The sequence below is a fragment of the Microtus ochrogaster genome, chromosome 8, assembly GCF_000317375.1.
Source record: "Microtus ochrogaster isolate Prairie Vole_2 chromosome 8, MicOch1.0, whole genome shotgun sequence".
Lineage (NCBI taxonomy): Eukaryota > Metazoa > Chordata > Mammalia > Rodentia > Cricetidae > Microtus > Microtus ochrogaster.
Window position 1 is genome coordinate 39,883,646 of NC_022015.1, and position 11,023 is coordinate 39,894,668.

General features: G+C 53.1%; 2 protein-coding genes across 4 annotated transcripts in view; both read right to left on the reverse strand.

Annotated features, from left to right (window-relative positions):
• Rab1b (RAB1B, member RAS oncogene family) overlaps nucleotides 1-3,261 on the reverse strand; it is a 9,900-nt gene extending 6,639 nt beyond the window's left edge. The window contains exons 1-4 of the mRNA XM_005351711.1: nucleotides 3,162-3,261; nucleotides 1,566-1,638; nucleotides 1,224-1,319; nucleotides 1,032-1,127 (exon numbers count right to left, since the gene is read on the reverse strand). Coding sequence (XP_005351768.1) covers nucleotides 1,032-1,127; nucleotides 1,224-1,319; nucleotides 1,566-1,638; nucleotides 3,162-3,175 — 279 coding nt within the window. The 5' untranslated portion in view covers nucleotides 3,176-3,261. The remainder of the gene's footprint in view (nucleotides 1-1,031; nucleotides 1,128-1,223; nucleotides 1,320-1,565; nucleotides 1,639-3,161) is intronic.
• A 687-nt stretch (nucleotides 3,262-3,948) lies between these two features.
• Klc2 (kinesin light chain 2) overlaps nucleotides 3,949-11,023 on the reverse strand; it is a 10,025-nt gene continuing 2,950 nt past the window's right edge. For all 3 annotated transcript variants that reach the window (XM_026781388.1, XM_005351713.2, XM_026781387.1), the window contains exons 3-16: nucleotides 9,934-10,164; nucleotides 9,775-9,844; nucleotides 9,045-9,267; nucleotides 8,251-8,338; nucleotides 8,043-8,144; nucleotides 7,786-7,959; nucleotides 7,562-7,661; nucleotides 6,674-6,723; nucleotides 6,499-6,566; nucleotides 6,002-6,110; nucleotides 5,753-5,911; nucleotides 5,555-5,679; nucleotides 5,332-5,389; nucleotides 3,949-4,889 (exon numbers count right to left, since the gene is read on the reverse strand). In XM_026781388.1, the coding sequence (XP_026637189.1) occupies nucleotides 4,806-4,889; nucleotides 5,332-5,389; nucleotides 5,555-5,679; nucleotides 5,753-5,911; nucleotides 6,002-6,110; nucleotides 6,499-6,566; nucleotides 6,674-6,723; nucleotides 7,562-7,661; nucleotides 7,786-7,959; nucleotides 8,043-8,144; nucleotides 8,251-8,338; nucleotides 9,045-9,267; nucleotides 9,775-9,844; nucleotides 9,934-10,164 (1,641 nt within the window). In that variant the 3' untranslated portion in view covers nucleotides 3,949-4,805. The remainder of the gene's footprint in view (nucleotides 4,890-5,331; nucleotides 5,390-5,554; nucleotides 5,680-5,752; nucleotides 5,912-6,001; nucleotides 6,111-6,498; nucleotides 6,567-6,673; nucleotides 6,724-7,561; nucleotides 7,662-7,785; nucleotides 7,960-8,042; nucleotides 8,145-8,250; nucleotides 8,339-9,044; nucleotides 9,268-9,774; nucleotides 9,845-9,933; nucleotides 10,165-11,023) is intronic.

Here is an 11,023-nt window from a genome sequence, read left to right on the forward strand (position 1 = left end):
AGGGAGGGGAGCAGAGAAAAGTGTAGAGCTCAATAAAAATCAGCAAATTAAAAAAAAAAAAAAAGGAATGTGAGTAACTTCTCATGAGCATCAAAAGCCAGGCACAGTGGTAGGTACCCAGTAGCCCCAGCTATTAGGGTGGCCAAAGAAGAGGGACAGGCTGGCAATAGAGTGAAACTCCTATTTTGTGGGGTAAGCAACCAAGGAAAGTTTCTGTAACTGTAATGTGATGTTTTGTCTGTGCTGTAACGAATAAAGCTTGCCTGAAGATCAGAGTGCAGAGCAGAGCTAACCACACTAGTTAGCCATAGAGGCCAGGCAGTGGTGGCGCACACCTTTAATCCCAGTACTTGGAAGTCATGCACCTTTATCCCAACACCAGGGAGGTAGAGACAGGAAGGGATATGGCTGGGTGGAGAGAAAAATATAAGGCGGGAGGAGACAGGAGTCAAGGCATTCAGTCTGAGGACTTGTAGAGACAGGACACCCCATTCCATCTGAGGACTTTGTATAAGTAAGAACCAGTGGCTGGCTGCTCTGTTCCTCTGATCTTTCAGTTTTCACCCCCTAATATCTGACTCCGGGATTTTATTATTAAGACCAATTAGAATTTGCGCTACACTGGAAGACAGTCGGGACAATTTCTGGCTGCTGAAGCCACCAGAGTAGGATTCCAGATACAGGATTCCAGAACTTCTGCTTACCCTGGGCTCACAGTTTCTTATCTAAACTCTTACAATTGCTCCAACTGTCTGTAGCCATCAGGAAGCAAGGACCCAGCAATAACTGAGCAGCTGACTACCACCAAACATGGGTAGTCTGCAAAGTCTAGAAAAAGGCAGCAAGAGCCATGAAGCCTGGTTCTGTCAAGACTTCATAACAGGGTCTTGGTAGGATCCATTTTTGTGGCCTGTTGCCCTTTTATGAGGCAATTCAGAACAGGGTCTCCCTTCCAGAAAGCTTACAGGAAAAGAAGCCAGGAAGAGGAGCAAGAGTCAAAAGTCAAGGCTGTGAGGTAAATTCAGAAGTACCTGGTCAGTGACGTCGTACACCACGATGATGCCATGAGCCCCCCGGTAGTAGCTGGAAGTGATGGTCCGGAACCGTTCCTGACCAGCCGTGTCCCACTATGAGACAGGAGAAAAAGGGTAGGTCAGCCACAAGAGAGCCCCCACCCCAAGGCAAACCCTTCAGTCTCAGTGCTGGAGAAAACTCATACTCACAATCTGAAGTTTGATGGTTTTACCATCCAGCTCAATGGTTCGAATCTTGAAGTCCACCCCGATAGTGCTGATGTAGCTCTCTGTGTATGTGTCATCCTGAAAGGTGGGGAAGGGAAACAGCCTGAACAGACAGGCCCAAGAACTACTTGGAAGTCCCCCCTCCAGCTCTCTGCCCCTGCTGTGCTCCTCACCACCAATCCTTAGTTCTAAGTACCCCAACTTGCGAGGCCTGGGCCCTTGTTCTGGCAGCTCTGGTAACTCCTGTGTTCTGAGTTACCCCTTTTTCCTCCCAGTGGCCAGCTAGGACCCAGAGTGGGTGACATGGGGGTGCTTCTTACTCACAGCAAACCGCAGGAGCAGGCACGACTTGCCCACACCCGAGTCACCAATCAAAAGCAGCTTGAACAGGTAGTCACTGGCAAGAGAAGATGGGAAGGTATGAGGGCAGGCAGGAAGTTCTCCCCAGCCCCTGCCCCTGCAGCAGCCCAACAGCACTTTGAGGCATGCTTCTGACTGGTGTACTATGGTGTTCACTAGATCCTCCCACTATCCTGAAAAGGGATGAAAAATAGACCCTCACTATTCCCAATAACCTAACCCACAAAACCTTCAGCTTGCTATGTCTGAATTCCCACTTTGTGGCAAAGGCAAGGAATGATATTTGCCAAGAAACACAATCACTTGGGTGCCAGAGCTGAGACTAGTGTGGTAGGAAGTATTTAGGAAACCCACACCAGGCCGCACAGTGTGCCAGCCTAGGACCCAAAAATGAAAACCTGAACCCGTGAAGCCAAAACAAATGGGAAAGAGCCTGCCATAAAGTCACGAGTAAGAGGCAGTCAACAAGTGGCCACAGAAACAGCAGCTAACACTTCTTCAATGGCCTGTGTGAAGTACTTAAATTCAAGCTCTCATTAGACCCCCACCACAATGCAACAGAGAGAGTGAGTGTTACTTCCAACTACCAGGAAACCAGGTCAGAGAAGGGAAGTGACTTACCCTAAGCATCGGCTAACTGTGAGGCTGGGAACTAGGCCTGCCAAGCTTTTGAGAGCCTGCAGCCTCCCTTCTCTGTTCCCCTCCTAACCCTGCTGAGCTTCACCCTTTCTCAAGGAAATCTGAGGCCTAGAGCTGGGGAAGAAAAAGGAAGCGGAGAAGGGGAAGACAACACGGGGACAAAACTGTCTGTGGGCCATCTACTCCAAAGGGTTTGAGAAATAAAAACTCCATTCTAAGGGAGCAAGCAAATTCCACATTCACCTAAAGTTCTTTGGCAGTCTGACAGGTGAGGGAAGCCGTGTGACAGCGGCACTGGAGGCCCGAGTAAAGGTGAGAGGACAAAAAAGGACGGACCGCCGGGAGCGACTGGACAGTGCGGCCCAGGTAGGGCAAATGGCAACCCCAGAGGGAAGGACTTGCAAGGTATGTGACTCTAGCAGGGGCTTGGGCTCCCCTCTTGTCTGGTCAGCTTCTGTCTGGGCCAGCCCCGGGAACCGGGCTCCAGAAGAAAGTCAAAGGCACAGAGGCTCACGGCCCGACTGAGAGTACTCGACTCTGGAGACCAAAAACTATTATGATGGGCTCCAAACCGCCTGCCCGTGGTCAAGCAGCGGGTGGGGAAACTGAGGCTCTGGGAGACCCAATCTGTAGGGTCACGTAACCGAAAAGGTCTGGGAGAGCCGGTGCTGCGGGCTCCAAGTGCTGCCCTTCGAAGCTGTGCCTCCGGGCCCTGGCTGAGAGAACTTGGGGTGCTGAGCCGGGGTCCTGGGGTTCTCGGGGGAAGGGGCAGGACCCGGATGTGGGGGGGGGTCAGCGGAAGAGAGACCCGGATGTGGGGGCGCCGCGCAGTTCTGACCAGGGCCAGACAACTTCGATAAGCATATAGCCCCATAGACATGATCGAGGCTGCGCCACACGGCGCGGGCGGGGCTCACTCACTATTCGGGGTTCATGGCGGCAGCGGTGGCCCGCTCGGTCGCTCCCAGTCGGCTCTGCTCCGCCTCCCGTTCCAAGATGGTGGCCGCTCCGCCCTAGAGGCCCCGCCCGCACTGCGCAAGCGCAAACACTTCCGACGGGGGTTGCCCCGCGCTGCCTTGCGGAACATGTAGTCTCCTACTTGATTTGTCACTGCTGCGCAGGCGCAACCCAGGCAACCCAAGCGTCCGTGCGCTTCAGTCGCCACCCATGAACTGCCTTCTGGGGTCTGTAGTCTTTCCAACCACTGAACGACCTGCTGCGGAATCTTGGTTGGAGACTCTTGTTCGCGCCGGGGTAGGTGGGGGTTTACCTCTGAGATAGGCAGCCGCCCTCTTTGTTCTCAGATTGAAATCATTAAACGAGAAGGTACAAGGTATTTAGGACCGGAGAAACTTGACTTATTCGGCGTTCTTCATGGGATGAACACTCCGCAGCCCGTCCCAGAACTGTCACCACCAGTATTAATTACATACAGGGAAAAATCGTCTCGGGACATTCAATTCAGTCCAAGAACGTATTAAGGTGTAGAACTCATCAAAGACAGAATTGTCTAGAACCCCATAAGAGCATGCTTTAGGAGAAATCCCAAATCTGTAGTATCCCCTCAAACAGTTCGGGACAAGGGCAGAGTATTAGTTCAAGCCTCAAGGACAGGGCATGATGTGTGTGTTGTGTCCCTCACTCTTTCAGATTCCACCCCAACCTAGGGATGCTCAGGGGCTTTGGGCATTCTCAAAACAAGCCTGGCTCAGATTCAAATCGTCTTTATTTCTACAGCAACATCTGAAAATAGAGAGCGACTGCCTCGCCCAACGAATAGGGTAGCCCCTCCTACTGCGGGGGTGTGTGGAGGGTACAGGAGAAGCTGAGGCAAGAAAGGCGTGGCAGGATGGCTCAGCGGGCCGTGCCCAGGGCGGGGTCAGGCCATGCCTGGGCGGAGCTGGGTGGGAAGGACGGTGCATAAGTCCGGAAGCCAACACAGGGCCCGGTTGTGTGGGAGTCCGGGCATCTGCAAGGTTGGGTAGAGCACATCCCTCCAAGACCAGGATGGCGAGGAGGTCGGGGAACCCTTTCGGAGGCTCTGCTCCTAGAACTTGGAGCTTGGGAGATACCACCACTCGGAACGGGGGTGATTTAAGGCCTGGGCGGTACCACTGGAGAATGGAGAGGCAGGTGGCGGCCCGGGAATACCGTGGACTAAAGGGGGACGACTGAGGATGACACGGCCAATAACTTATTTCTCTATATACAGAAGCAACGGCCGGAAGTCGGGGGAGGGGAAGATGCTGAGGGACAGCAACTACTTAGTGTTCTTGGCTTTGGGGGTTGGGTAGGCAGGCCACCACTCCCACAGGCCCTGAATGTAGGGAAGAGAGGCCCCCTGCTGGAAGGAATACATAAGGAACAGAGTTGGAGCCGGCCGACCCGGCTTCCAAGGGCCCTGGCTGAGGGCTGAGATGACAAGGGAAGAGGTTACCCTGAGTTTGAACAGAAAAGACAGGGGTCCTTGGGAGGGCAGGCAGGTCAAGCAGCAGGCCCATGCGCAGGGCTGGGGTAAGGGATCGTGTCCGATGAAGGCTCTGGCGACTGGCTGCCCCTTCAACTTTAGCCCACGAGGGAGCTTCTTCGGGAGAGGTCCATGGAGCTGGAGCTCAAGGTGCGACTATCGGAAAGACCTGTGCCTCCAGGCTGTGGGCAGAGGAGAGAGCATGTGGCTTAGACTTAGGCTGCTGGGACTGAGGGGAAGGGGTAAAGGGAGGGGGCCACAGCAGAGTATAGGATGATGAAAAGGGCCTGACCCAATCCAAGTCTCTAGTCCAAATCCAGTGAGTCAAAGACTGGCCAGAGTTAAAGTTTAGCTCACACCTCAGGCCCGAGAGATTCAAACGGATACTGGCTGACTATATATCTGCCCCAGGGCAAGAGCTGTATGCCCTTCCTGCCTGCCCCTAGTTGTTTGTACCTCTCTCCTCCCTGCTCAAAGCAGGCCTGGAACCAGACAGAGCTGGTGGTACTGGATGAAGACTCACCAGAGAAAGTTGGGTGGGGACATACACAGACCAAGGGCCCGGAACTGTGGGTTAGAGGTCTGGGTCTAAGCTGCTTAAGGCCATATGCCCTCCATTCTTACCTGAACTGTTTCTTCCACACTCTTGTTAAGGAAGTTGAGAGAGCTAGCCCTCTTCATCCTGAGGGAAGAGAATCAGGATTTATTCATGGTGAAGCAATAAAGGGACATCAGGCTGGGTCTCTGGAGGGAGGGCAGAATAAAGCAAACTTGGTGGTAGTGTTTCCTGGGAGAGATGGGAAGTCACTTAGGAGCCAACAGGATATGATCAGAAACAAAAACTCACCTAGAATTAGGGGGCTCCTGCGGGCCACCCCCCTGCAGCTTCCTGACCAACATCTCACTGCTACGTCTCAGGGCATCCCTGAGCTTCCCAAAGGAGCCACTGCGCCGCAGAGAGCCACTGCCATCCTGTGGGGAAGAACTGTCTCTAGGCCCTACTTTCTTTGTAGCCTTACACCCTATCTCAGCCCCCCACACTCACCCCACTCCACTCAGCTGCAGGCCCTGACTCCTCCAGGTCAGACTCAGACCGAGGCCCAGCACCCCCAGACACCTCTCGGCTGCCACGGCGGTCTCCTCGTCCACCACTACCATCTTTTAGGAGTTCTACCACCTTGGTCTGGCTGGCAGGATCCAGGCCCTGAAAGGGGGCAGGAAGCATCAGGCCCTGGCTGAAGCACACGTGGGGCCTCAAAGGTCCTATTCACCCTCTCCCACCATGGAGGCCCACCTGCTTGCGGCTACGGCTGGCACAGTCTTCCAGTGTATGTGCAGCTTCCAGCTTGCCCTGGCGCCGGTACAAAGCACCCAAGCTTCGCAGAGTGGTGTTGACTGTGGGACTGTAGACAGATAGCAGGGAGTCCCACAGGGGGTTCCGGGGACCAACAGGCCATCCAGAATCTGCCCTTTCCTGTTCATCTGACCCTGTGGTAGACCCATTGCTCTGTCCCATCCTGAGAGAACCACTCTCAGGCTAGAAACCTGGTCTGGCCCTCTAGTTCTCTTAGGACATTGCCAACACGACCAGAAGCTAGGAGACCCAGGAGTGAGCAAACCAGTCCCAGGGGAGCTTTCCCAGTACACAGTCTTTTTGGGTTCAGGCTTTGAGAGATGAGCTAGCAGAAGAGAGGTATCTCAGAGGTGAAAGGATAGCGTGAGGCCTGGGTCTCACTGACCAAGGATGCTGTTTCCTCACTTTACCCCTGACCCAGACCTATCAGCCCTCACCTGTCAACCTTACAGGCTTTGTACCAGCTGCCATATTCCCCATAGGGGGCGCTGTCCCGGCGCTTATCCTGAGAGAGAGACCAGTCAGTTAGGGATGGAAATAAGCTCTCAGCTCCATACCTCCCAACCTCATACTCGCCCCACACATGCAAGCTCTGCCCACAGCACTACTTACCTTGCTCTCCTCCCTTTCCTCTGCATGCATCCAGATGGGCTTGTTCTCTCCTAGGAGGAAATAAGGAACTATCACCTGCCTGTCATATAGGTCTTTACAGGTGGGCTGGACAGGGACTAAATAATGTCTGGGGAAAGGGACAGAGGTGTGTAGGAAGCTACCAGGACCAGCACTGGGCTTTGCTGAATAGATGAACAAGAAGCAAACCCAAAACATCACTAACCCTCTGCTGCACCCAGATGAACAGGCCATAGGTCTGTGTCAAATGGCTATAAGTGAGGTGGGGTTAGGAGTGATATGGCAAGCCCTTACAAGCCCTTACAAGCCTCAGATCAGAGACTTGTTGAAAACTGGCCCGAGACTGTTCTAAGCCTGGCCTGAAAGAGGGGCCAGGCTGGAGGATGGGGAATAGGAAATGGCTTGTCATAGGGGCCAGAGGCTTTTCTGAGAAGGGAAGACACTTGAACCAGCTCTCAAAGTAAACGGCAATTGTCATGCAGAGAAAAAAGACTGGGCATAGTGGCACATGCCTTTAATCCCAACACTTGGGAGGCAGAGGCAGGTACCAATCTGGTCTACATAGTGAGTCCAGGACAGCCAGAGCTACATAGTTAGACCTTATCTCACAAAAACAAAACAAAAAAAACCAACCAACCAACCAAACAACAACAACAACAAAAAAAAAACAAAGGGGGGATGACTCAGCATGGGGTTTTCCAATTTGAATTAGATGAGTGGGTTCCTGCAGGCACCATCCACAGATGAGGCTGGGTTTCCTGCCAAACTCTAGACAGGATGGTCTGCAAAGCCAAGTACTATGCTGGATGCTCCTGGCTGAGTAGGGTCTCTGCTGAATGAACTGGAGGCATGTGGTAGTCATGGACTCACCATTGACAGAGCCGAACTCCTTCTCATGAGCACGGGTAAGGATCTCCTTGTACAGGGTCTCTGCATCCTGGTACTTGCCCTGTTTCAGGTAGCAGGAAGCCTGGAGAGGAAAGACAGTGGGTAAGCGGCATACAGGGACCTTAGTTTTCCTTCTCCTTCCTCCTGGACATCAGCCCTCTCTCCCTGCCTCCTTCCTTTCCAGCCTCCACCCAGCCTCAGAGCACCAGATTGTTCTTGGTCTTCGCCACATTGGGGTCATCTGGTCCAAGGCGTGTAGCATAGATCTCCAGGGCCCGCCGGTAGTAGTATTCCACCTCCTCAGCTTTACCCTGGTTCTGGCACAGCAAGGCCAGGTTGCTGAGCTGCTTGGCCACATCTGGGTGAAACTTGCCCAGGACCTGGGAAGAGTCCGTGGCTGTGGTCAGAGTTGCTCAGACTCTACTCTGTCTGGCCAACACTCCTAAGCCCCATCTGTTCCCACCTTTTCCCGGATCTCCAGTGCTCGCTTGCACAGTGGCTCAGCCTCTTTGTACTTGCCCCGCTTGCCATACAGAACAGCCAGATTGTTCAGGGTTGCAGCCACCTGGGTGTAGGACAATGGAGGTGCCTTCATTCAGAGCCCCAACAGGCAAGAACGCTGGGATTTGTGAGGGGTGGAGGATGCCACACTCAATCCAATTCTTACTCACAGCTGGGTGGTCCTTGCCCAGTGTCTTCTCCCGGATAGCCAGGGCATCATTGAGGAGGTGTGCAGCATCCTTGTACTTGTTCTGGTCCCTGGGAGCAGGCAGGACATTCAGGGATGTCCTCCAGGCCGAAGCCTGCCCCCAGGGGCCCGCAGTTCCCGTAGGCACTCCTCCTGAGGTCATGACAGGAGTGCAACTCAGAGCATGGGAGGCCTGGACAGCCCTGCCCTTGAGAGCGCGGGAATTAGGCAGTTTATCACATATCACTAAGGACTCACCTCATACCCAGACCCCTGAGCAACACTCAACTTTAAGTGACCCCAGTGCCTTGGCTCGTTGTCACTTTCTGCCACAGAAACCCTGTCACCCATTTTGAGTTCTGGGCCAATTTATGTTCCCACACCACTTTTCTTTCCTCATCCTTTCTCTTTCTAGTGTCTCGTGTATCCTGGCTCACCTTGAACTAGCTGTGTAACCAATTCCTGATTGCCTTGCTTCTACCTCCTAAGTGCTGGAATTACAGTGTGTAGTACCATACCCAGCTTCCAATTGATGTTTCAAAGCCCATACTCAAGCCTGGGTGCCTAGGGAAGCTATGCTGACTCCCTGTGACCCTGGTGTTTTCAGGTGACACGTTGCTGTTGTTCACAGCCAATCTTTTCTTAAAGCTCTGACAGGCTTATTTCCAGCTGGAGGCCAGCTCTATATATGCAGGCCCTTCCTCGGCTGCTCAATTGTCCCTTGAGACATCTATCTGGAAGGATACAAGTGTGCCCACACAGCCAGAGGGCCCTTACCGATAAACCAGTGCCAGGATGTTCAGCATAGTGGCCACATCAGGGTGGTCATGGCCTGATGTTTTCTCCAAATCCTCCAGTGCCTGCTTGCAGAGGGGCACGGCCACCTCATAGCGGCCTTGTGAAGCATACTGGATTACCAGATTGTGGAGGGTACGGAGCCGTGCTGGTATTTCATAGCCCCCATGCTGTGCAGCTACATCCCCTCCTCCAGGGCTGGGAGCTACAAGACCAAAGACAGGAAGTTAGATGTACCTTCTCCTTTCTGAGCTAGGCTGGCATATGTCAGCCTAGCTTTCTGCCCATGTGTTCCTGGGCAAGCCACCAGCCTGCCTCAGCTTCTGCACTTACAGAGTAGGTCTAATTATTGTACAAGGAGTGAGTCCCAGCCCTTCATCTCATCTGCATTATGAGTGAGGCAATCATGACCAGCTCAGCAAGGCCCTGGATGAGTTTTCTCTGACTGTCTAGGGGGGCCCAGAAATAAACTAACAGTAGAGCCAAATTCAGATCCCCAGACCTGCTAAGCATGCCCCATGCTCACCATAGAACTCAGGGATATAAGATGCAACAGGGAAGACTTGCCTTCTAAGTCATAACATGCTGGGATAATGTGATCGGAAATGAACAAAAAAAAACACAGATGCCACTAATCCTCCATCTCCTGTGACCTTTAGGACTTTACACGACTGTTGGTTCCCTCAACCCAGAGCTAAGTGGCCTTCTCTACCTGGGCTCTGCTCATCCTCATTGGGAAACAGGTCATCTAGGGAGTCTTTGGGGACATCACCCTTCTCCTCCTGGAAAGGAAGACAGGAATGAGTGTCAGAGAAGGTGGCACAGGTATCAGTGGGCATGTGGTACTGGATGTTGGCCAGCTGAGGCTCACATTTGGGGAAGCATCCTCATCCAGCTTGCGGATCTGGCTCATGAATAACAGGTGCTGCTTCTCTTCCTCCAGCTGAGCCACCGCCTGTTCGCTGCGCTGCAGCTTCTGCTGTGTACCTGCCAGCTCCTCACGCAACCACTGGTTCTCCTGTACCAGGCGCCGCACCTGAGCCCGCAGCTTCTGCTTCTCTGACTCCACAGCCCCCAGATGGCTTGACAGTGCCAGGATCACCTGTGCAGTCAGGCAGAAGAGGGTCAGAGTCCTAGCCATCTCTTAGCCTGTAATTACAGCCTCAGCCACCTGGGGAGCCAGTGAAAGACCTGGCCATGACTGAGAGTAGCTTTTGCTATTAGGCTGGAGTTCTCCCCTACCCAGGGTCAGACTTCAGTCAAGGGCTCAAACCAAGAGGAGGTCTGGTAATTTTGACTGCCAGGATCCCTGTGGGATCTCTGAGCTCTCAGACTTCCTTTAGTTCTTCAGTTTACACTCCACCCACTACAGCTATGGCCAATGTATCACTGCTTCCTGCCCAGCGCTGTGCTTGCTCAAAGAATCCTGATAGGTGACCGACTTCTCTGAGCGTCCACAGCACTCTGGCTGCTGAAGGGAAGAGAAGCAGCATGTCCCCAAACAGTCTGAAGAACCAACCCAGGGACAGGTAAGAGGATCCACTGGCCCTCAGCCTCACTAAGCTCCTTCAACATCTGAAGCCCATGTTAATGTTCCAGGTTCTGTCTGTGCTTCAAGGACCAGAATCATTGTCTCTTCTCAGGCATGTTTTCCCATCTCCACTGCGGGAACCCTTTATGCCGTTCTGCTCCCAGTCTGTGAAAGAGCTGCACACTAGTGAGAGCGGAGCCCCTTCTGCCTCTCTGTACCTGACAGCTAAGTGCCCAAGGGGGCGACACTGCCTTTCCAGAAGCCTGGGAAGTCTAGGGCCCTGCATTTTTTAATTTGTTTACAAACATTTTAAAATTTAATTTACTTTTGTTTTTCTTTCAAGGCAGGTTTTTCTCTGTGTAGCCCTGGCTGTCCTGGAACTGTTTAAGTAGACCAGGCTGGCCTCAAACTCAGATATCTGCCTGCTTCT